The sequence below is a fragment of the Microtus pennsylvanicus genome, chromosome 11 (genome assembly GCF_037038515.1).
Source record: "Microtus pennsylvanicus isolate mMicPen1 chromosome 11, mMicPen1.hap1, whole genome shotgun sequence".
Taxonomy (NCBI): Eukaryota; Metazoa; Chordata; class Mammalia; order Rodentia; family Cricetidae; genus Microtus; species Microtus pennsylvanicus.
Genome location: NC_134589.1, coordinates 52097335 through 52120621, shown reverse-complemented (window position 1 = coordinate 52120621; position 23287 = coordinate 52097335). Strand labels below are relative to the sequence as shown.

At 51.4% G+C, this 23287-nt stretch overlaps 3 protein-coding genes across 9 annotated transcripts; all 3 read right to left on the bottom strand.

Moving 5' to 3' along the window:
* Positions 1-126: 126 nt before the first annotated feature.
* Senp3 (SUMO specific peptidase 3) lies at positions 127-9154 on the bottom strand. 2 transcript variants are annotated; one of them, XM_075992001.1, is made up of 12 exons: positions 8862-8952; positions 8418-8474; positions 7351-8061; positions 6325-6564; positions 6125-6236; positions 5637-5784; positions 5468-5515; positions 4406-4483; positions 1410-1547; positions 1195-1278; positions 1048-1098; positions 373-629 (listed from the first exon to the last, which is right to left on the bottom strand). In XM_075992001.1, exons 3-12 carry the CDS (start codon positions 8048-8050, stop codon positions 519-521), a joined length of 1710 nt encoding a protein of 569 aa, XP_075848116.1. In that variant the 5' UTR covers positions 8051-8061; positions 8418-8474; positions 8862-8952; the 3' UTR covers positions 373-518. The 2 variants fall into 2 exon arrangements, with proteins under 2 accessions (XP_075848115.1, XP_075848116.1); XM_075992000.1 differs by lacking the exon at positions 8418-8474 and having other exon boundaries at positions 127-629; positions 8862-9154.
* A 653-nt stretch (positions 9155-9807) lies between these two features.
* Tnfsf13 (TNF superfamily member 13) lies at positions 9808-12824 on the bottom strand. Of its 4 annotated transcripts, XM_075992008.1 has the most exons (7): positions 12283-12660; positions 11885-11963; positions 11703-11750; positions 11434-11552; positions 11085-11223; positions 10314-10407; positions 9808-10046 (listed from the first exon to the last, which is right to left on the bottom strand). In XM_075992008.1, exons 1-7 carry the CDS (start codon positions 12511-12513, stop codon positions 9932-9934), a joined length of 825 nt encoding a protein of 274 aa, XP_075848123.1. In that variant the 5' UTR covers positions 12514-12660; the 3' UTR covers positions 9808-9931. The 4 variants fall into 4 exon arrangements, with proteins under 4 accessions (XP_075848123.1, XP_075848124.1, XP_075848125.1 ...); XM_075992009.1 differs by lacking the exon at positions 11703-11750; XM_075992010.1 differs by lacking the exon at positions 9808-10046 and having other exon boundaries at positions 10080-10407; positions 12283-12824.
* An 808-nt stretch (positions 12825-13632) lies between these two features.
* On the bottom strand, positions 13633-22338 carry Tnfsf12 (TNF superfamily member 12). Of its 3 annotated transcripts, none has more exons than XM_075992012.1 (7): positions 22059-22338; positions 21856-21906; positions 21148-21226; positions 20224-20277; positions 20111-20146; positions 14531-14655; positions 13633-14332 (listed from the first exon to the last, which is right to left on the bottom strand). In XM_075992012.1, the coding sequence occupies exons 1-7, from the start codon at positions 22215-22217 to the stop codon at positions 14081-14083; spliced, it is 756 nt and encodes a 251-aa protein (XP_075848127.1). In that variant the 5' UTR covers positions 22218-22338; the 3' UTR covers positions 13633-14080. The 3 variants fall into 3 exon arrangements, with proteins under 3 accessions (XP_075848127.1, XP_075848128.1, XP_075848129.1); XM_075992013.1 differs by having other exon boundaries at positions 21856-21903; XM_075992014.1 differs by lacking the exon at positions 20111-20146.
* Positions 22339-23287: the final 949 nt, after the last annotated feature.

Genomic DNA, 23287 nt, shown 5'->3' with positions numbered 1-23287 from the left:
CATATAGAAAGCTGGCTTTTGAGATCTTAAGACCTGAAAAGGGGGCAGCTAACAGCACTAGCTGGAAGGCCTGAGACAGGACACATCCACTAATTTAAGGCCCCTCAAGTAAGACCACCACTTAAGTATCTTCAAAGGATCCTTTATTGACCAGAGCAGGACCGTGGCATTTTTATATATATATTTATATATATAAAAAAAAGTCTTGAAGATCTGGCAGGCAGTAATCCCTTTGCCCGCCCACCACCCCCACAGTTTTCCTGCCCCCTGAACGCGGAAGGAGGAATGATGCGCCCCTAGGCCACAGGGCAACATTCCCCTAGAGAGGGAGGAAAGCCTCGTGTGGCCACCCCCTTCCCATCAGAAATCAACATTCTCGCAAAGAAAACAAAATACAGAAATCAAAACATTTAAATATGAAAATCCAAAGGGACCTGGGTGGGGAGACAGAGGAACTCGAGTTTCTTGGGAAGGCTCTCCCTTGTCCCCTGCCCATTAAAGGGTCTGGGGTATGAGGCTCACACAGTGAGTTTGCAGTGACACAGTTCCTTGTAGATCTGCCGTCGAAGCTTGGGCATGTCCTGCTGAGTGAAGCTGAATGGCTGAGACAGGGCCAGGTGCTTGCAGTACTGGGTGTTAACAAAGCAGGCCATGAGAACGTTTACTGAGCATCCCTCCCAGTCAGGACCCGCACTACACAGTTCACACAAACCGTAAGAGAATCTCCATTTCTCATACAGACTGGCATTAGCATCTAATAGCCTGGGATTTAAAACACTCTATATACAAGTGGGAAAGACACTCTACATACAAGTGGGAAAAAAGAGATTGAATTGGGGGAGGCTGTCAAGAAGCCTCTATACTGGGACCAAAGGCAGAGAACCAGTCCCAACTCTGGATGGAGAAGGACTGGAGAGGAAAGCAGGGTTTCTGTTCTCTCACATAAAGGTACTCCCTTGCTCTACAACTGGCTGAGCCAACTGAGGCAAGAACCCATCAACAGCCCTAAGCACTGACTGGCGCCAAGGAGGCCATGCACTTGCTTACCTGCAACACAAAGGCACCACAGTCGCTGTCGTTGTTCTGCCTGGCCACATTCTAGGGAGGAGAAAGCAAGAGAATCCCAGAGGTCACGGATTCAGTTCCCACCTCCTATCCACTACCTCACTATTCTACTTCCCTCTGGAAACTCACCATTTTGAAGTAACCTTTCCAGCCCTGGTGGAAATCCAGTCGGTCTTTTTTTACGGCTTCTGCCTGCAGATACTTGGCAATATGCTATGTGGGAAAGGAAAAAGAAAGCGACACCGTCATTTACCAGCCGAATGCAGAGTCTGACAGTCACTCCTCAGGCTTGCTGCCCAGTGGCCATACATCTTTACTACTGTCTTCCCACAGCCTCCTCAAACCTTAGGGCAGCGGCGGTTAAGAGTGCGCTGGGAGTCAAAATAGGTGATGGTGCGCTGCCTGACATCCACGGATATTAGGGACCAGTGCACCTCCAGATGGATGGGGATCAGCAGCAGTTCCTTATTGAAGATGTCCACCTGAAGAGAGAGTGCTAGAGGTCAGAAACAACAGAGACCTGCTGAAGGCCCGTAGGTTTCTAAAGAGAAAATATGCAACAGGCAAAGGAGTCATAAAATAAAATACAGATCCTAGATTGTGAGGGAAGGCTCAGCTTCGATGTTAATACTTATGAGAGGTTATTGGGGGGCTAGGGGTGACACAGGAGCAGTGCCTGGTATACAACTCATGACCTGTTGTATGCTAAACAAGCCCTTTACTTTACTACTGAATTATATCCCTACACTGTTGTTTAGATTCCCTATGTGTGTGCCATGCACACGGAAGCCAGAGGACAACTGAGTGTCCTTCCTCAGACAATGTCAACCTTTTCTTAAGACAGTCCCTCACTGACCTAGGACTCAGCAAGCAAGCATGGCAGGCCGGCCAGCAAGTTCCAGAAATCCACCTATCTCCACTTCCACAGCACTGATATTACTAATACCCCTGGCCTGACTTTTTTAGGTGGGGATCAAACTCAGGTCTGCATAATCACTCTATAGGCTGAGCTATTTCTCTAGCCCAGATTTTGCTTTGTGTTTTTGGTCTTTTGAGATAGGGTCTCTCTAAACAGCCCTGGCTGTCCTGGAACTTACTATGTAGACCAGGCTGGCCTCAAAATCAGAGAGATCCTCTTGCTTCTCCCTCCTTAGTCCTTGGATTAAAAACGTGCACCATCACATCTGGCTGATGTTGAGATATTCGATGGTGAAGAAAGTTGGAAATAAAAGTATCAGAGGGGCTGGAGAGATGGCTCAGCGGTTAAGAGCACTGGCTGATCTTCCAGAGGACCCAGGTTCAATTCCCAGCACCCACATGGCAGCTAACAACTGTCTGTAACTCCAGTTCCAGAGCACCTGACACCTTCACACTAATACACATAAAATGAATTTAAATGAACTTTAAAAAAAAGTATCAGAACATACATGTTTCTTGTAATTCCAGCAGCTAGGAGGTAGAAGTAGGAATTCAGGGCCAGTCTCTGCTATGAGATCCTGTCTGGTACCAGGTACTCATACATTAAAGGAAAAAGTTTATATAAAAACTAAGAGCACTGGCTGCTCTTCCTGAGGACTTGAGTTCAATCCCCAACACCCACATGATGGCTCACAACCACCTGTAACTTAAGTTCCAGGGATTCAATGGCCCCTTCTTCTATGGAACTGCATGCATGTGGTGCAGACATTCATGTGGGCAGAACACCCAATACACCTTATAATAATTAAAGCAAAAACAAAATAGACTCAGGATTTTGGTGCCACACCTAGGGTTGAAGTGCAGCTTCTACACTTACTGGCCTATACCTTGCCCTATCTCAAGAAGGGAACAAAAGGACCTGTCCTCATTCATTACGGTGAATAAACTAGTCACTATCCACATGAAATGCATGGCTCAGTTAATGTGTATATTCATCCTACCACAAGTTCGTGTATCACTCAAGACACAAAACTGCCAATTGGGCAAGTAACTGCTCAAGATCACAGAAGCAAGCAACAGCAAAGACTTTATTATATGGGAAGGGGGCACATGTGTCACGATACATGTGTAGAGGTCAGAGAACAAGTTGATTCTCTCCTTCCACCATGTGGGTCCCAGGGATCAAACTCAAGTCATCAGGCTTGGCAGCAAGTACCTTTACCCACTGGGCCATCTTGCTGAACCCCAGAAATTTACAAAGGCTAAGGGTTTGTTGCTGTGTTGTCATTCTTGCCGCTACTGGACGAAATAAGGCTCACCAGGCCCCTGCGTAAACCTGAGCACAGATATGAAGCCCTGGAGCCAGGCCAGGCCAGAAGTCTAGTGGTGTACGGTGCACAGCTATAGTTCTAGCTACATTTTTGGGGGGTGGGGAGGATAAAGGGTAGGAAGATAAGGTAGTGTTAGGTCACAGGAGGAAGGAAGGCAAGTGGTTGTTAGGACCAATGTTCCTTTGTTGCTGTAGAAATTTCTTGGCCTTTCAATTACAGGGCAAAGAAACCTACAGAAATTCTTGAATCCACCCTAAACTGCTCCTGTCCCAATTTTTCCCATTACTTAAGTCCCAAGCCCAGGTATCTTCTCCACTGCTGTCTTCATCTCCCACTTGCACTCCAGTCCAGCTACTTCACCTGAGCTACTCTCCCCTTTCATCCCACCACGGAACGAGCACCAAACATGCAGCATCTCTAGTCTGGTATGAGTGGGAAGATGGCTCAACAGGTACAGTGCTTCCACAAAGCCTGACCGCCTGAGTCTGAGCTCTGGAACTGATCATTGCACATTGTCTTCTGACCCCCACATGCATACCAAGGCACACACACCCACACAGTAAAAACGCAATTAGTTTTTCAATGGCTTCTCAAGGTACACAGAGTGACATACATCTTTGTCAGTTTACGTCATATAAGTCACATGATCTTCTCTGCCCAATTTTCTATCATTCTACCCTTAGTCACTGTGCTCAAAGCATATTCTTTTTCTGTCTGGGTCTCAAATACTTGCTGTTCCTTTTGCTTAGAGCAGTTTCCCAGACTGCACATGGCAACTCCAATCATTCAGATGTGGAAGGCCTTAACCTAAGTCTGGTAAGACCCGTACCCACCTCTCATACTGTCATTACTGTTTTAATATGTTCACAACACTTTACGACTAGCTGAAATTTAACTTACCCTAATCTCATCAAGGCAAAATTATTTCCTTACTCTATTGTATCCTTGCTTCCTACAGTAGTACCTAGTACACAAGACATTTAATATTTAGCAGAATGGTGACGAGGGTTGGGGAAAGGGCTCATAGAAAGCAAAACTTTAAAATATAAAACACAAGGTGCTGCACAAGTAGTAGTGAACTCGTAACTCACATTTTTGGTCCACCTTTTCACCCCATCATAACCCTTGGTGCGGAGTTTATCGTAGAAGAAACTGTTGAAGAAATGCACCTGTGCCAAAGACACAAAAGAGCTGGATAGAATTAAAAGACTTCAGAGTTGCCCAGAATTCCCTTCCCCTGCCCAATCCATACTCCACTGCATACAGCCTAAATGGAATGGCTTCAACAGCTGGTGTCCTAATTCACTTAACAATACAGTAGAACTGTGGTTTTGTTGTTTTTAGTCAGGGTGTCTCTGTGTAACACTCTGCATCCCCTGCCTCTGCCTCCCAAGTGCTAAGATTAAAGGTATGTGCTACCACTGCCCAGCACAGAACTGTTTTTAACCTTTTTTTTGTTTTGTTTTGTTTTTTTAATTTTTGAGACAGGGTTTCTCTGTAGCTTTTTGGGTTTTTGGGTCCTGTCCTGGAACTAGCTCTGCTAGACCAGGCTGGCCTCGAACTCACCGTCCACCCCAGTAATTGATAAGAAATCATCCCCGGTAATTGATAAGAAATCATCGTAAGAGAAGGTTAAGGTCCGGCAGTGGTGGCGCACGCCTTTAATCCCAGCACTCGGGAGACAGAGGCAGGCGGATCTCTGTGAGTTTGAGGCCAGCCTGGTCTACAAGAGCTAGTTCCAGGACAAGAGCCAAAAGCTACGGAGAAACCCTGTCTCGAAAATTTGGAAAAATTTGGAAAAAAAAAAAAACACAAAAAAACACTAGAGATTGGCTTGCAGATTTAAAATAGCCTACCACTTAACACCTCTTCTCTTCTCCCAAACACAGACCCTAGTTATAGAAGATGGGAAAGATGAAAGCAAATGTAAAAAAAACTGCTAAGTCACCCTACATTGCAAAGTTCTGGGCATTAAAGAATCTGGTTGGTGTCAAGTGGAGACATAGACAGATGCCTTTAATTCTAGGCTGGGAAAGCAGAGGCAAGTGGATCTAAATTCAAGGCCAGCATGGTCTGCATTTCAAGTTCCAGGAAATCCAGGACTACACAAAGAAACCCTGGATCAAAAAAAGAAAAAATCTGATTGGACCTACCTTTTCAGGGACTGTGTCCATGACCAGGTCTCCATACATGTTCATCACCTGGGGAAAAGAGAAAGTAACTTGCCCTAGAGGGTGTGGCGTGAGTACAGGGTTGGTTCCCCTATGCAAAAGGCTCCACTCTCCAAAGGCTTTTTCAAGTCCTTTATCTTCCTCCTCTTACCTGGTCATTGAGCCAGTTCTGTCCATATAAGGTCCCCAAGTCATCCATGGTGAGCACGTGTCGTTTATAGGATACCCGGAAGCCCCTTACCATGGCATTGCCTGGCATGCGCTGGTAGGACTGGATCAGCTGCAGTACCAGACTCTTCCTGAATAGGCCAAAGGTTTGCAATCACATAAGAGCTAATGGGCTGGGGCAGACTATTTATCCACTATTATCTAGAATAAAATTCTAAAATGACCTTTTGCACCAGTCCTTTTGAGGGTCTCCCACACCCCAGAAAGAACACAGGGAAGATCAGGCATAAACTTCTCAGTGTTTCACAGTATCCCAAATAAATATCTTCCCAATTGTTCTCTAGAGCTTGGGACTTTGTCTGTGGCCTCCTCTCCTGCAGCTGTAGCTTTCACATCCTACGTACATCCATCCCTAAAGGAGGAAAGCATCTCTCCCCGGCCTCAAGGTCTCAGCCCTCCTTCAAAGCTCACCTGGAGGGAGTAGAGAACTCCTGCTGGAAAATGTCCTCCAGCTTCTCGACAACTTCATCAGTGCTGAGGGGGATGAGGCTACCATAAGTTTGAAGGAATTCATCTAAGATGCCTAAGCAGAGGTAGAAGAATAAGGTGAGACCTTTAGACTCTGACCTAGGAGGTGGTCAAAAGGAGACTTAAGTCCTCTAAAGGCTTACTCTGCACGCAGGTCACGTGTTCCTCCCGTAGAGGACTATGCTGGCCAGCTTTCTCCTCAGGCCGCTCTGCCTCTTCCGCAGTGCCCACGTCAGAGCCCTGAAAAAGTTCCTGAGCCACATGGTCCCCAATGCTGCACACATTGCTGATGAGTATGCTGGCATCAGGGGGTGCCAGGCTGCGCTCCCCTTCAGGACCAGGTAGTCCCCCAAAACCATTAGGCAGAGTACATGAGAGGAGGCCTGTAAGGCATGGAAAACGCAAAGGGATGAGAAATTGGCCCCAGTAAAAGAACTGATCCATACAAATAGGACCACAGAGCATGGATGAAGCAGAATCTAGCAAGATAAGCCTTATGGAGTGCAAGACACCGCCCCCCCCCCCCCAAGCCTAATGTAAGGCCATCCAAACGTTTAGAAAAGGAAGACTTCCTGTTTACCAGCAGGAGGAGAGCAGAGCAGGATTCGGAGACTTCAGAAATACCCACTGCCAACATATGCTAACACCTAGCCTCGTACACAGTGCATACGGAAGGATGATAAATCATAGGCTGGAGTTAGAAGATATTCTAAATAAAAACATTAGTCTGCAGATGATACACCCTTCTCCTAGAGGTCCATTCCACAAGCCATGAGTGAACTGTGGAGACATGCACAAGCCTGAACCTGAGAGGAAGGCGGCTTTGAGATGGACAAGCCCGACTTTCCTAAACCAGAGCGCCCTTTGTCGTCTGTGCTGAAGACCAAGGCTGCTCCGTGGGTTCCAAGCATCATTGCTGCTCGAAATGAGATTCTCCCACTGCCACACGACAGGAGCTTTCTCTGCAGCCTAGGCTGTTCTGTCTTAGCCTCCCAAGCGATAGATTACAGGTGTGTGCCAGAACGGGCCTTTCACATTAAGGCTCAATGAGATCATTCCGCAGCTCTTTTGGACACCTAGCTCTGCTTTCCTTAGGCCCCGTTCTCACCACAGCAACAACGTCCTGGGGCTCCGGCTCTTCACCCTTCCCACTCCATCTCCCACCTTACCGGAATCGGGGTCCAGAGGAGACTTTGGGGTCCACCTTAGTCCATCTTCCTCCATGGGGGGCCCAGAGGGCACTGGTGAAGACCCTCTCATCCCGTCCTCAGCCATGAGAGCACCTAGCAGACCCAGTCGAGGTGGGGGTGGCCCCCGGGGGGAATCCAAACGACAGCAGGGTGACGGCACCTGTGGCGTTGCACACCCTTCCTGGGCTGAGAGATGGTTCTTGGTGTGTGCCAGGTTCCGCCGCCGGCCTCGGTGGCGCCCCCAAAGCTTCCAGTGGAATGTCAACGAGGTGCTTTTGGAGTAGAGCAGCATCTGGAAGGCTCTCATGGCTCGGCGCCGGCGCAGTGAGCAGGCTTTTCTATGAGAGGGCCGCAGAGGGCGAGGACGCTGGGAGGTCCCCAGGTGGCCCCATCTAGGGGGCAGCCTCCAAGCTGCTACTTCCTCCTCCTCATCTTCTTCCTCCTCCTCTTCCTCTTCTTCACTAGCTGAGGCATCGAAAGAGGGCCGAGGTGCAGGGAGGCGTCTAGTTGGCACTGTGGTACCTGACCCAGGATCCGGCCCAAACCCACCACCTGACTTGAGCCGGGGCTTAGGGGGCAGGGGCCAACGAAGACGTTCTCGTCTGGGGTTTGAGTAAGTGGTGCCGGGTCCCGGGGGCTCAGGCCCCCAAGACCCGGTCCCTTGTATAGTCTCTTTCATCTTCCAATACCCTGCAAAACAAACACTTCAATATCAGAATCAACATCCTACTCCTTCCTCAAAGGAAATGCTGTTCCTCAGTATTTCCCCTCTGGTTTCAGATACAAATAAAAATCTAAAAGCCCCTACCTTCAGCTCTTCCCAGCTAACCCGGTCCACAAGGAACCCTTCAGAGTTTGCCGTCATTTCTTCCCTTGCCCAGGTAGAGAAGCAATGGAAAATGACTAAGTGGCAAACCTTAGATTTTATTTCTAAGCTCCTTGCGTGAAGCCCAGTATTTCCAGGCTCCCCTTTAATGCCACTATGAGTGTCCTTAGGATAAGTCTTAGGGTTACTTTCCTCAACACGGGAATCCCGATATGTGTACCTGGAAGACAACTTCCACTAGAAAACTTTGTTCCCGAGTGGGAAGTTCCCGTTCACCCTGGAATGATATGGGGGGAGGAGGGGATACATACATAAGCCTCAGGTGTGGGGAAAGGTGCTGCCAGGGTTATGGCTCAGAAAATGGGGTGATAAGAGGGGAAATTTTTGAAAGAAACTGGAAGCAAACCGAGTCGGTGCTTAGCGATCGAATCAAGAGGATAGGAGAGAACGAAGCCCGGGGAGCCAGGCAAACCAGCCCCTCTCCAGCCTTATCCCGGGGGACCTGAATGCTTCCCGACCCGGTATAGTTCTGAAACCTAGGGCGGTTCGGCACACACGGATCTCAAGTCCCTTAAAGGGCCTCTTGGGCCCAGTTAGGTGCGTGCGAGGACCAGGAATGGAAGAGACCACAGAAGGGCGGGGGGAGGGGAAGGGGCGTCCTCACCCGGAGCGGGGAGCCGGCCACACGGGCCCCAAGGCGGGTGTCTCCGCCTCAGGCTTTCCGGCTCATCTTTCGGACGGCGGCGACCCCGCCACTCCTGCTGTCTTCAGATGGAGCCGTCTCAATTCACGATGCCAACGCTCCGGGCCACGCGCCGTGCCGTCCCGCCGCGGCCGCCTCTAGCGCGGCTTTAGCCTCCACCTCCACCTCCACCTCCACCACCGCCACCACCCCTCCTCCTCCTTCCCCTCCCGCGAGCCCCAGGCCCACCGCCGCTGGCGGCGCAGGGTTAGTACGTCACACCCGGCGAGCGGCGCCGGCGCGGCCAGCTTCTGCCCGGTCCCGCCTACCTGAAAGCGTGCAGGCCACCGGCCGGTCCCGCCCTCGAGCGCCACGCGGGGCCGAGCCTGCGCACAGCTGCCTGGCTCGCCGCGCGTGGCAGCCCCGCCGCTCGCCCTTTTACGTCTGCGTGTCGCGTCCGGCCTCACGCTCTACGTCGGAGCCACACGATGCTCTCTGTTCCTCGGTGGCCTGAGCCCGAGCTGATCCAGTGGGCTTCCCAGAGCATGGCTGGCATGTCAGGGGGTCTAAGGGGACTGGCCAGAGGCTTGCCGCCCGGGGAAACGGAGGCGGCGTGGGGGCCGACACGCTTTCTTTTTTTTCAACTTTACGCAGGGTTTAATTCAAGAGTGAGACACTGCCAGGGCGTCCAGTACATACAAACTTCCGGACACCATTCCAATCTTTGAGAGTCTTTTGTTATTTTGTTTGTTTGAGACGGGCTCAACCATGTAACCCTGGATGTCCCGGAACTCGCTGCTTAGACCAAGCTGACCTCGAACTCACAGAGATCTGCTCCCTAGTACCGGAATTAAAGGTGTGAAGCACCATCCCAGCTTGGAAGTTTACCAGGGGAATGGGGAGCACGGAAGGCATGCAGATCGATGCACCATAAAATACATTCTTCTAGATAATAACAACTCGGACACAATAGAAACAGGGTGAAAACAGGGTTCTTGTAAATCGAAGCAGAGGGCACTTGAAGAGGCGTGGCCAAGAGACACGGGTTTTCCCTAGAGGAGGCCGTATTCTTTCCTCAAGCTGCCGCTAGGTGGTGGTGCCGTTCTGGATGCATTCCAGTGGACTCCGTCGAGTGGACAAGGCTTGGCACAGTTCGCCGAAACCCCCCTAACACACACAACAAAAGAATTTGGAGCTGGGTGGGAGATAAACGCAAAATCTTCTACCTTTTTAATAGCCTTTAAGTCAAAGCCCAGGGAGTGGGGGCGGGAAAGGCAGAGGGAGGAACGAGAGTCAGGAATTCAAACCCAAGCAGGGCCATTCTTGAGCGTTTGCTTTCCTTTGTCTGGCAAGTTCTTGCAGTCTCCAGTATGGCCCGTACTGCTCTTCTCAGTTTAGAAACCCCTTTTATAGCACAATCATAGTTTGACAAACCCCAGAAAGGTTCCGTGCGGAGAAAGGCTAAGTTTTGCTTTTGCCCGTGGAATTTTGACAGTGAGAATATCCCCTTGATGTAGATGAAAGACACCTGAGGAAAAACCGAGAGAGCAGACGCTCAGTGAAACACAAGTTCTCAGATATCTCACTGCCTGCTCTAGCCCCTCCTCCATTTTGATTTTATGTTTTCATGGGGGGGGGGGTCATGCGCATGTGCGGAGGCTAGAGCGCAGTTTAGGAGTCAGTTACTTCCTTTTCTCTGTAGGTTCTGAGGATCAAACTCAGGTGGGGAGCTGTGAGGGATGGAACAATAGCCTTTACTAATTGAACCATCCTTGCTCCTTTCTTATTTGATTGGTTTTTCGAGACAGGGTTTCTCTGTGTAGCTTTGGAGCCTGGAACTCTGTAGACCAGGCTGGCTTCAAACTCACAGAGATCCGCCTGCCTCTGCCTCACGAGTGCAGTGCTGAGATTAAAGGCGTGCACCACCACCACCAGCTCCCTTCTTTTCACTTTTGAGAGAGCCCTGCACTGTACTGTGGGCTGGCCTTGAACTTCAGCTCAGTTTCCACCTCCCACCTCAGCTTCCCAAGAACCTTGTGGCTCAGAGGCTTTTTCTCCCTGTAAGGACCTAGGCATCTCCTTCTTTAGTCTTCGGATTTGCTTCTACACCAAGTTGCCAACTCTACTGTAACTCCACCAAGTCAGCTGCTTAAGTTGATGGGACCGGCTCTGTTCACATTAACCCTTTCCTGACCCTGTTCTCACCTGCACTGTAACAGCTATTGTAGGCACGGTCAGGGTCCGAGGGCATACTTCGGATACATCGGAATAGAGTCTCCCGGCTCCCTTGGTGTTCCCGAGATACCACCTGACCCATGGTGAAAGTCACATCATGAAACAGGACCTGTGGGGGGAGGAGATGCTGAAGAAAACCAAGAATGCAAGGTTCAGTCCTGGGAGTCCTCAGGAGCCCTGCTGTAGGAGCCAGGGAGTGAGGAGGGGTCTCCTGGTATGAGCAAAGGAATCAGGAAAACCCTCGTTATGGGGTCCCTAAGAAAGAATGGCAAGCCAGCCTGCATGCCCACATGGTGGCTCAGGGCTTGTCTGGGGTTACCTGGCTGTATAGCAGATAAATTCCAGTGTCCCAGACTCGGACAACAGATCCTTGGACCTCCAGGCCTCTCCCACGCCTAAGAACTGGTTGCCACATCACCTCCGTCTCATCGGAGTCCACTGGAAGTGAGGAGTGTGGCAGGTCAGCATTTCTTTACGCTTATAGACATGAGCTCTCCCTCTTTCCATTTCTAGGATTCTCTTGGCCCCAGCCCCACAGTTCCTGGTTGGTGCCCTTCCCACAATACCATTATTGAAAGTAGTGCTCACCCTTGGAGGTGATGTTAATGGGAACAAGATGCAGAACTGAGTACTTCTCTAAGGAGAGAAGGAGGGAATCACAGTGTTGGCTTCCCTTGGAGTCCACCCTCCACCCTCACCTCAGCTCTAGCAGCCATCCCCCCATCTTCTAGACCACCTCCCACCCCTGCTGAACCCCAGAGCTCACTCACTCTTGCGCCTCTGGGTGAGCAATGCTCTTCTTCTCCTGGATTTCTCCCCATCCTGCCAGGCTTCCAGGACATCAGGACACTGCTCAAGGAAGAGGGATGTTTGACTAAAGATGCCAGGGTTTCAGACAGCCTTCATTGGCGGCCCTCCACAACACCAGGAATAGCCCAAATCTCTGCACCTGTCCTAGGCCCCGGTCTGGGCACTGACTGCTTTCCAGGGCGTTCTTGGTACAAGAAACATTAATCTTTAACAGTTTCTTTTCCCGGAATGGCTGTTCCCTTGACTTCCAAATCCAGGGCCACCTCTTGCACCTACTTGAAATTTTGCAGATTGAGAGGCCCTGAGCCCCCTCTGCCATTCTGCCTTCACCCCGAGACTCCCATCTCCCCTTACTCACCTGTTTCCAGAGGCTCTGCCAGGGACACTCTCCTCGCTTCTGGGAAGGCCCTCCACTCCGCTGCAGCCGGCTCACCTCCCTCCTTAGGCTCTGCAGCTCTGTTTGTTGGATCAGTAGCGCCACGGCACAAGTCACAGCCCCCAGAACCGCCCCCCAACTCAACCAAAGAGCAACCGAGAGGGCCGGCTCTCGGACTGAGCCCCCCATGTGGCCTGGGGATGAGGCTGGCATGAGCTGGGGACGCTACCAACAGCTGTGGTCTCAGAAATGAGGTGGCCAGGAGGTAGCAGGGAGGGTGGGAATACAGGCAAAGGCAGGGAAGGGAAGAGCGCAGTTACGCAAGGGAGAAATAAAAAGGAACTTGAGAATAAAAAAGAGAAAGGAAGAAAGCAAACTAGGAGCACTGTTGGTACCCCTGGCCCCCACTGCGGAGCTAGTGTCACGCCTCACCGCCCCCCTCCCCCAGCCTCAGGAGAATTTGGTGCCAATTATCTAGGAAGGCCAGAGCGGCCTGTGACACCCAGAAGGAGCGGCCAGCATTCAGGAGCCCAGGGGCGGCCCCTGAGTTGGAGGAGGGAAGGTCGGTTGGTTATGGGGCACGGTGCCAGGAGCAGGGAAGGGGTATAAGCTGGGCAGCATTGAGGTGTAGAAGGGGAATGTGGCAGATTCTCTGACTCAGGCATGGAGGAGATCCCTGAGGAGGCTTATTAGGGGTGACTGAAGATGAAAAGAGGGGTTTAGGGGCTAGCAGGGAAGAGAACCAGGGACGAGAAACTGGCAGGGTGCTGGGGTGAAGGCTGGGCCGGGTGTGTTGGAACCAGGCCTGCACTACTCCCTGTGCTGAACTTGGCAAGCTGGACTTCCTGTTTCCCCGAGAAGAGTTCTTACATAAGGCTCTCTGGACAAAGAGACAAAAGAAAAAGCACCAAGCCCCCCGCCAGTGCAGCTCTCCTCCCCAGACCCAGGGGCCCAGGCCTGGTTCTTGGCCCTGCAGGCCTTCCTATGGCTTTGAGCTCCTTTCCCAGCTGGCTCCCACCCCGTCTCCTCGCTACGCTAGGGCCTGTGCCAGCACCTGCTGAACGCTGAACTGCTGAACGTTCTAAGGCCGCCAAGAGGAAGGGCCCTGCTCCTCCCAGCCAGGGATTCCCCCTGCAGGAGGAAGTCCGCCTGCTAGGGAAATGAGTCCGAGGCTGCTCTACCTTCAGCCAAGGACCAGGTGGTTTTTTTCTGATACCTGGGTGATTTCTGCCCAGAACCACAGCCCAGAGGCATGCAGACTCTTGCCCCCCAATGCCTAAACTTCCTTCCCATGACTTTCAGTGATTCTGGTCCCCAAAGAAGAGAGAAATCATGATTTATTTGTTTTAATATCCATTTAACATTTTGTCACAATAATAATAAAAATAGTATCTTTTCAAAATCCACAGGGATCCAGGGAGGAGCTTGTCGAAGGCTCTTACCCCTCACATTTGGGAACTTCTGGCCTAGTCCCAGGCTCCTTGGCTTCCTGCCACCAGGTCCAGCCCATTTCAGTGCCCAATGCACACAGTCAGTAAATACAGTGTCCTGGGGGCTGGGGCCAGGGAATCAGGGAAAGGTGGGGCTTCGTGAGGTGGGCAGTTGGGGTGGGATGGGGTGGTAAAGAGGAACAGGAATGCTTCCGTGGAGTGGAAAACACGTGAACAAACCCCACTGCCTTCAGAGGAGAGGACTTGACTGGAGCAGCTCAGAGTTAGGGGTCGGGGTGCTCTGGGAGCTGTCTGGGTAAAGTTTAGGGAGTCTGGGAGAGCAGGACCCCTCAGTGAACTTGAAAGAGTCCAAAGTAGGTAAGGAAGGGGGCAGCCTTAAGATGAGCCCAGGGGAGTGTGCGGATCCGCAGGGAAGACCCTAGCCGCAGGGGCAGCAGCCCGGAGACCTGGCACAGACGAAGCTGGGGCCCAGGAGAGCTGGCTGCTGTGGCTGAGAACTCCTCCAGGCAGCGCAAGGCCAGCACGTCATTCACCAGCAAGTCCAGCTTCAGATAGACAGCCTTCCCCTCATCAAAGTGCACCTGGGCAGAAAGAGGACACGCACGATCCAGGCCTCCGCCTGCCTCATCCTAACTTCCGGTTTCCTGAGAAATCCAAGCATCTCTTCCCTCATCAGACCCACAGTCTCCCTTTCACATCTACACCTTGCCCTCCTTCCTACCTCCCAAGCCAAATCCTCCTTGGTCACTGCTCTGCCCACGGAGCCAGGCAGAGCTTACCTGACAGTATAGGTAGTAGAGCCCCGCCCTGACGACTGTGAATTCCCCAATCTGGCGGTCATAGCGCAGAGGGCTTGAGCTGTTGATTTTGGCCTCTTCCCAGCCACTCACTGTCCCATCCATACCTGAATGTGGATGTTTAGGGATAAGTAAAAGTCTCTTTACAAGCCTCCCCACACCTCCCAAGAATCCATTGAGTTTATATATATGTGAGGTCCACCTTATCCAGAAAGGTATGGCCCAGAGTATGGGAGGAGCCATGGCCCTATGACGCCCACACTGACAATAAGGGACTGTATGATGAGATCTAACATATGTGACCCGAGAGTTTCAGGGCAAATTGTCACTGGTGACTGTTTCTGGGGAGAGTAAAGAACAGTTCTGAAGCAGAGGAGTTGGGATTTTCATTTTACTCTTTCTGTCATTATTATGTCCTGACTATATAGTGTTGTATATATTCATATCCATGCATTATTTGAGTCAATAAAACGAAATGAGTGACAGGACACAGACTCATGGGTTATGAATTTAAAATTTCTTATGTAAACAAGAAAGAATATGTCACGCAGTGGTGACACAGGCCTTTAATCCCAGCACTTGAGAGGCAGAGGCAGGTGGATCTCTGTGAGCTCAAGGCCAGCCTGGTCTACAGAGCAAGTTAAAGGCGTGCGCCACCACCGCTCGGCTTGCAAGCGGTTGTTGATTGCTTGAGGCAAGGCATGATGGGAACATGAGGGGGATAGCTAAAGGACACGTGACTTTTTCTTGCTCTTTGTTACTAGTTTTGGAGGGCGGGGGTTTCTCTGTGTGTCCACTCTCGCTGTCCTAGAACTAGCCAGACTACTACTATTTTTGAGAGCAAGCCTCATGTAGCCCAGGCTGGCCCCAAACTTGTTATGCAATAGAGGATGATCTCGGATCCCTCATACTGTTTCTCCTACCTTCCGAGTGCAGGATTGGGTATGTGCCACTTTGCCAGATTTGGGCCTGTGGGGTTTTGTTGTTTTTGTTTTTTGTTGTTTTTGTTTTGTGACAGTCCTGGCTCTACTGGTTGCCCACAATATAGACCAGACTGACCTTCAACTCACAGAGACCAGCCTGCCCCTGCCTCCTAAATGCTGGGATTAAAGGCGTGAGTAATGGCTTGTTGTGGTGACCAATGGTTTGCACCTTAGGTTGTACATTAGTCACAGCAGACTAAAGAGCACCGAGCTGTGCAGAGGGACAGACTGCACAGAGTGGGAAATCCATCTCAACAAAACTGATTCCCAAAACTAGACCATAGAACGGGCTGAGGATGCTGCTCAGTGGTAAAGCCCTTAGCTAGCATGCCTAGGGCTCTAAATTCTGTCACCACAAAATGAACAAAAAGAAATCCCCAGAGCGAGAGCAGCTGAAAACTGCAGAAGAAAGCCAGGCATGGTTGCGTACAAGGTGAATGCCAGCTCTCTCAGGAGGCAGAGGCAGGCGGATCTCTGAGTTCAAGGCCAGCCTGGTCTACAGAGCAAGTGAAACCCTGTCTAGGAAACCATGAACAAAAAGAAAATTGGAACAGAAGTAGTGGACCTAGAGCCCAGTGTCCATTCCATGGCTTCCCAGACCCCACCTCTGAAGCTGTCTACCTCTCCAGTCTCACGGCTGCCACCCACAACCATCGTGGCTTTCTTCAGCCTCTTGCTATTCACCAAGCTACTCTCCCTCTGGAGCTTTATAATGTTCTTCCTTCTTCCCAGGAATCCCTCCCGACAGCCACCTTCCAGCTTCTATAATCCAAGCATTTGGGAGATTGAAAAAGAAAGTTCCTGAGTTCAAAGCTCAAAGCCAGCCTGGGCTACAAACTGAGGCCTTGTCTCAAAACAAAGCAATACAAGACAAGCAGATAAACCCATCTCTGTTGTCTCTCCTGCTTGTTCCCTAGCAGTCAGCAAAATATGGAATCTTTTCTATGGATTCCTCCTTGTTTCTCTTTAGGGTGTGACTTCCCAGCAAGGGCAAGGACAACTGCCTTGTTCACCCTGTTTGCATTCCCAGCACTTGGGCCTAGGCCTGAGCCTCACTGGTGGGGAGCAGGAGAGGGGTAACCGGCTGCCAGTTCTCATCCTTTGGGGCCATAGGCTGCCTGGGTCTCGGGAGCCCTGACGCTCAGTCGGTGGCCTTTCCCAGTGTCCTCCTCTCATCTTGTCCCTTGTTGTTTGCTGTTTCCTTGAGAGAGGGTCTCACTCGGTAGCTCCGGCACTATCTGAACTTGGGGTCTTTCTGCCTCGTCCTTCAAGGTGCTGGGATCACAGAATGTACCACCCTGCCTGGCTTTCTTGTTCCTTTTTCAAGTAAACTCTCTGGGTTAGGGTGTAGGTCCATGGCTAGACAATAGCCTGTGTAGGTCCCTGGGTTTGCTCTCCCCCGCTCCTCCTCCCGCCACACTGGAAAAAAAGGGGGCGGTAATTCTTTCTGGGTGTTCTCACCTGAGTTAGCACAGTATGTGCCCTTTAAGTCCAGCTCTGGCAGCTCCTTCACCCAAACTGAACTAACTTCTCTTCACCCAGAAGCGTGATTGAAGACTGGTCCCCTATCTGTATCCCACATGCGGCTCCTGGTCCCCCCAGTCTCCCCTAGACCCAGTTTGCTCAGTGATCACAGTTTCCCCATCAGTCCTGCTCCTGAATAGCCCTGCCTACCCCCTTCTCTTCCCAGTCTGGTCTCCTTGGGACTCCATACTGGACCCCATTTCCAGTCTTACCTTTTCCAGTTTATTTCCCGAGCAACACCTCAGAGTTGCTATTTCCAGACCACAGACCTGGGCCTGCTTCTCCCTGCATTTCCTTTGATGTGTCACTGAAGATCAAGCCCCGTTTACTCTGTGACTTCTGTCCTTGGCAGTCTTGTACCCTACACTATTTCTCTTACAGGCATGTCCAGCCTATGGCACTCGGAGAGGGAGCATGCATCCCAGAGGAGCGATGGATGTGGTCCAATACATTTGTAAGGACATCATCACGTGACAGGATTGATACCCCCACACTTATACAGGACTTCTCACCCCAGCCCCACTGAAATTCTTACAACTTTCAGCCTCATTGGACTCTTGGAAAAGCCCGGCCTTGCAGGGTTCCTGACCTTCTCAACACCATTCGATTTAGGCTTCAAGGCCTAGTGAGGCCTCAGCGCTACTACAAGAGGAAAGGAGTCCCTGACTCCACCGTAAAATTGTCTTCCTGTGCAGTGCCGTGTATCCTGGGCGACTCTCTATCATCCTCGTCGCCCAACACTGTAATTACACATTTATAGACTGTCTGCTACTCCTCAGCCGTGTATCTTTAAAGGTGCATGTGACTTGCTGTGCTCTGGTCCCTGGTCAATAGCAGGTTCCTGATACACACATGTTGAACTGATGCCTGGAAAGGTGCCCAAAAAAATGATCTCTACTAAGGTGAAGAGAGCTGGCTTGGCATAGGGAGGAAAGAAAGAGAAGGCATGGATGCAGACCGGCTTAGGGCAAGTCTGGTGGTAGCCAAAGGGCATCATATACCTGGGAATGCGAACGGCTCACAGCCCTTCAAAGGGTGTCTAATGCTACTTGGCACCTCACCTGCCCCTACCAAGTGCTGGACTTGGTAGCCTCTCTCCTCAGACCTCCTGCTCCTATGTTCCTAGTTCTCCAGGGGACCTAGCCATCCTATACCAGGGCTCCCCAACTGCCCCTACAAAACCTACAAGCACTCCTTGGGCACCTCTATGATGTGTGTCCTCCCTTTCTTCTAGAAACATCCCTTCCACCTTCTTAGTTTCTGGCCTATGGGTAGCTTCATCTGTGCCCCAACAAGTGTGCTTCTCAGAAGCCCGTGTTCAGCACCTATGCTTGTCCTAGCTGGCTTTGAATCCGGCCTCCACCACTTAGGTTTGCCCATCAAAATATCTTCCTGCTATAGCAGTTGGGACCTGATAAGTTTAAATGCCAAGGGCCAGTCCCAGTGCCTACAGGACAGATGTCGTCTCATTACAAGGACAGGTCTCCCTTGGCCACAGCCCTCTTTACCTGCCAGCCACTCCTCTCTCGTCACCGCCTTGCAGTCCCTTTTGTTTCCGCCCTCGGTGCACACCACTATCCGAGTCACCCATTAAGGTCATCAGTTGACGCTACATCACCAAAGCCAGCAGTCACATCTCTGTCTTCATCTCATGTGACCTCTCAGCTGCTTCTGCACAGACAGCCACATCCTCCTGCCTCCCGTCCTGAGCTCTCAGGACCACACCCTGCTTGAGGTTCTCCCTTTCCCATATCCTCAGCTGGCTTCCCCTTTGGTCCAGCCTCGTTCTTGGGGTATTTTTCCCTGCTGTCGCTCTCAGTAACAACCCCATGACCATTTCTCACCCGGCCCGGGCCGGTCTAGCCACCCACTGGAGAGATTTTCTTTACTAACCAACTTGTCCATCATTAGACTTACAACCTACTTCCCTCCTGGTCAGGCCAGTCTTAGAAAATGGTTCTACCATTCTCTGCGATATTCAAGCAGGTGTCAAGGCACAGGCCAGTAGTTCCAGCCACCGAGGAGGCCGTGGCAAGAGGATCACTTAAGTTTTAGGACAGCCTTGGTGGAATAGTGAGACCCTATCTCAGAAGGGAACAGAGTATGTGCTATTTATTATTCCTCCATTTCTCTTAACCATTTCCATCTAAGCCACAAGCAAGCTCTGAATGAGCAAGCTGCATGTTGAGCCTCCAGGTCTCCCCTTCACTGCTACTAATGCCCTAGTCTGAGCCACCCTTATACTCTGTCTCCAGACCTGAACAGGGGAAGGATGTTCCAGATGAGAAAACAGTGTGTTTAAAGTCCAAAAGAGGCATACTCGGGCACAAGCAAGTGCCAGGAAGTGAGGTGAAGACCATAGCCTGGAGAGACGGGAAGCTAAGCAGAAAGGCAATGGGCTGGTGAGTTGTACATTTCAGAGGGCTTAGCTTGGCAACATAGTCTGAACAAAGTGGCGAGGCAAGGGGACCGAGGATGGGGAAGGGGAGAGCTGAGTTTGGCATTCTAAGTGGGGAGAGAGATGAGCAGAGACTAGAAACATTTGGAAAAACAATGATCACTCAGCAGAAAAAAAAAAGCACAGAATACAGAGGAAAAAAAGGATCGTGGGGGTTTCTTTGAAAAGTCTGAGGGGTGCCCGGTGATGGTGGCACACGCTTTTAATCCCAGCACTCTAGGCAGAGGCAGGCAGATCTTTGTGAGTTCGAGGCCAGCCTAGTCGACAAGAGCTAGTTCCAGGACAGCCTCTAAAGCTACAGAGAAGCCTGGTCTCAGAAAAGAAAAAAAAATTGAAAAGCCTGAGGGTAGGAGGAGAAAGCTGGAACATTTGGTTTGGGAAGAGGCTTGACTGGGTTCTGGAAAGTGAGGGGATCTTCCTGGGATCCCATGCCAGGGTCACCGAGAGAACTTAGAGGACTTTCTGGGGTTTCTGAACTGGGTTCTAGGGTTCCTAGGCTGGACATAGGAAGAGGTTTGGGGGACCCTCTCAAGCTGGTGTGGGAGATGCTGCTCCGATGGGTCAGAGGAAAGTTCAGAGGTGGAGATGGGGTCTCACCTGCCTGCGCTCCATCCTGTCCTGGCCGTGGATGAACTGTAAGACACAGGAAAGGTTGGGAAACCTGTCCTGCCCCTCTGACACCATTCCTCCCTTCCCAAAGGGCTACCAACCTTCATAATGAGCGGCGATAGCTCTGCGAGCCCGTATTTTCCGGCTTTTAGGAGCTAAGAATAAAGCAAAGACAGATTAGCAGTGAGACCCACCCGTCTGGAGACCCAGAGGCCAGCCTCTCCCTGCTCAGGACCCTGGCAGCCTTAGTGTGTGTGTGTGTGTGTGTGTGTGTGTGTGTCACACTCCCAGACTCCCAGCATCACACTTCCAGTCTCGTCTTCCTTCATAAACAGTGACAACATAATTTATCATCCAAATTGGGATACTTGTGAGAGCAAAAGGTGGCTATTAATTAAAATCCACACTGGGGAAGGGGAGCATCTTAGTGGCGGGTGCTTGCCCAGCATGCACCAGGCTCTGGGTTCTATCTCCACCACCACACAGGCACAGACACATACACACACAGACACCAGAGAGACACACACGCATGGACACACACAGACACACACGGACACCAGAGAGACACACACACGGACACCAGAGAGACACACACAGACACACAGCAGCACAGACACAGAGACACACACACACCCGATACTGAGATACCAGGGACAGGCCAGGACAGTTTCATCCTTCCAAACTTGGATATATAGTAATGTTCCATTGACTCATAGAAACCTTTGTTTATGGATGCCCAGACTTCGGACTCCTCTACCTTGTCCTTAAGAGGGCTCCAGAAGTCTTTCAAACTCCTGGCCATTTGTGGAAGGGTCCATAGGGGTAAACAGCTTCGCAAGGGAGAGCTAAAAATTTCTAGATCCCTGTCTCTATTTAGCTGTTTGACTCTGTCTACGTCATGCTCCCTGCCTCAGTTTCTCTACTCTGATCATTTCATAGACAGTTGTGTAGAACAAAGCGGCACGTGAACCAACGACTAGTCAAGTTTGTCATCCCTGAGACGGGACAGAGGGATGGATGCTCACCACTTCTTCGAGGCCTCACTAGTCGGTCCAGGAAAGGCACCACCGCATCCCGGCTTCCCTCTGTCTGGGGATTCAGTTCCTAGGAAGTAAGGGCAAAACTCAAACAGGACCTCCCAGGGACAAAAGCCAAAGGGCTTGCCTGTCAGAAGAACCATTAGCCAGCAACGGATTCAAATCCTAGGGGTTGGCTAAACCTGGGGAGTGAGGCTGGGTCCTCATCACTTTTGAGAGACCAGACAGACTTTAATGCCTTCAGCCCCAATCAACAGACAGCCTGCACCCTACTGACATACTACACGCACACACGCGCGCACACGCACACACACACAAGCACACACGCACACACACGGAGGTGGGGCAGACAGACAACGGGTATACATAGGTGATCCATCTCTTTCATACTCCATGACAGGCTCAGATTTCTGTCTCACCTCCTTCACAGCCAATCAGCACTTCCCACTCAGGTAACACAACTCTTACTTTGTGGTAAGAATTACCTCCTTACCCCCAGATCACCCTCTCACACGCGCGGACATACCCACGTGGGCTGGTTCACTCCCCACACTCAGTTGTAAACTAGTGCACGCGAGAGCCTTCATGCACCTACAGCTGAATGTACACGCCGCACACAGAGCTGCCACAGGCAGCCAAAGCTTCAACGTATTTTCCCTTGCTGGCAGCCAGCACGCAGCATCCACACCTACTCACAGGGGGCTCCTGGTGGTCCTCTGCTGTCAGCTCCTCCTGAGAAGGCTCCTGCTGGGAAGGAGGCAGCGTCACCCTGTCCTCTTGACATCTTATCCTCTACCCCTTTCTCCGATCCCCTGGCTCTCTGCCCTCCCGGCCCCCATCTGCTTCTCTGCACTTTTTGCTCCTAATCTGCCCAGAGAAGGGTATGCTGAGGGCCTCACCTGGGCAGACAGCGTTGCCCAGCTCCCCAGGCTGACCACGACCAGCAGGAGGCCAAGGCAGGCCAGCGCCAGGCCCAGGCTCAGCACCAGCGGGGCCAGCAGGGCGGTGCCCGGCTCCCCCCGGCGCCCCCTCCGCCTCTGGCTCCGACGGGCGGCCATGGGGGCGGGGGGCTGTGCCTGCCTCACCGCCCCCCCATCCCGGGACCCAAGGGATGGGGAGGGGGAGCTGGTGGGCGGATCGGTCCAGGGGAGAGGGAGGGGCCAGAGAAGCAGGCCGGAGGGGGGGCGGACGAGGACAGGAAGCCGGACACTGTTTGTGTGATTAAAATCCAGCCTCCCCGGAGTGCAGTGCAAGAAGCGAGAGGCGTTTAGCTCCCGGGCGTGTGCAAGCAGGCGACCGCAGAGGCACCCCAGGCCTAGGCCTTTGAGAGCCGGTGAAAGCAGAAGTGGCCGGGCATCTACCCAGGCCTGTGTGCCAGGGATGGGGATGTGGCTCTGGACCCAGGAACCCAGCACCCACCCCAGTGTTCTGGGCCCTCCCATAGCAATCATTAATCAAGAAGATACCCCCAACTGCCTACAGGCCAATCTGATGGAGGCATTTTCTCAGTTGAAATCCCCTCTTCCAGATGACTCTAACGTCTAAGTTAACAGCTCTAGCCGGCATGCCACCTCTTTCCCAGCATAGGCCACTAAAAAGGAAAAATTTCAGTCATCTTTTGAAATGAGGAACCCCCACCTCTTCTTAGTGTCTAATGTTATGCCCAAATCTGCGAAGTCCCGTCAAGGCGAACGAGGAAACCGAGTCCCATTATCTAAAAAGCAAAGAGGCTTTATTTTAATCAAGTTTGCAACCGCGTATCCAACGTATTGGAATAACTGGAAAGCCTCGAGCTCAACTAGAATTGGATTTTTATAGTAGTAAAGGTGGGGGTGAGGGGTCTCTGAGGTTCAGGACCCCTGATTGGCTGACGTTTGTCTAGGGGGATGACTGTGCCCTGGAAGGTGATCCTATCTACAACGGCTGGAATGCCAGGCATTTCTTTTGAATGGTCTGTTCGTGGGTGGGGGTCGGGTAATCTCAGAATGTGGTTCCTCCTGTAGCCAGGCTTCCTCTCAGGGTCAATTACTGAGATTGTTATTAAATTTATTAATGGCTGAGTTCTACTCTGGCAAAGAACTTCCTTTGGGTGACCTGTCCATATTTAGCTTATTATGGCTGCCCCCCC

Bases quoted from the DNA above. Each gene is read 5' to 3' on its own strand.
- Senp3 (XM_075992000.1), bottom strand. From the start codon at position 8,050: ATGAAAGAGACTATACAAGGGACCGGGTCTTGGGGGCCTGAGCCCCCG. The intron at 6,565-7,350 runs GTAAGGTGGGAG...CATGCCTTACAG, and splicing joins TCCTCTGGACCCCGATTCCG to GCCTCCTCTCATGTACTCTG. The intron at 630-1,047 runs GTAAGCAAGTGC...GTTAACACCCAG, and splicing joins GTGGTGCCTTTGTGTTGCAG to TACTGCAAGCACCTGGCCCT.
- Tnfsf13 (XM_075992008.1), bottom strand. From the start codon at position 12,513: ATGCCAGCCTCATCCCCAGGCCACATGGGGGGCTCAGTCCGAGAGCCG. The intron at 11,553-11,702 runs GTGAGCACTACT...CCTCACTTCCAG, and splicing joins CATTAACATCACCTCCAAGG to TGGACTCCGATGAGACGGAG. The intron at 10,047-10,313 runs GTTTGTCAAACT...TGTGTGTGTTAG, and splicing joins CCGCACGGAACCTTTCTGGG to GGGGGTTTCGGCGAACTGTG.
- Tnfsf12 (XM_075992012.1), bottom strand. From the start codon at position 22,217: ATGGCCGCCCGTCGGAGCCAGAGGCGGAGGGGGCGCCGGGGGGAGCCG. The intron at 21,907-22,058 runs GTGAGGCCCTCA...CCTCCTTCCCAG, and splicing joins GGGCAACGCTGTCTGCCCAG to CAGGAGCCTTCTCAGGAGGA. The intron at 14,333-14,530 runs GTAAGCTCTGCC...CTTTCTGCCCAG, and splicing joins TCTACTACCTATACTGTCAG to GTGCACTTTGATGAGGGGAA.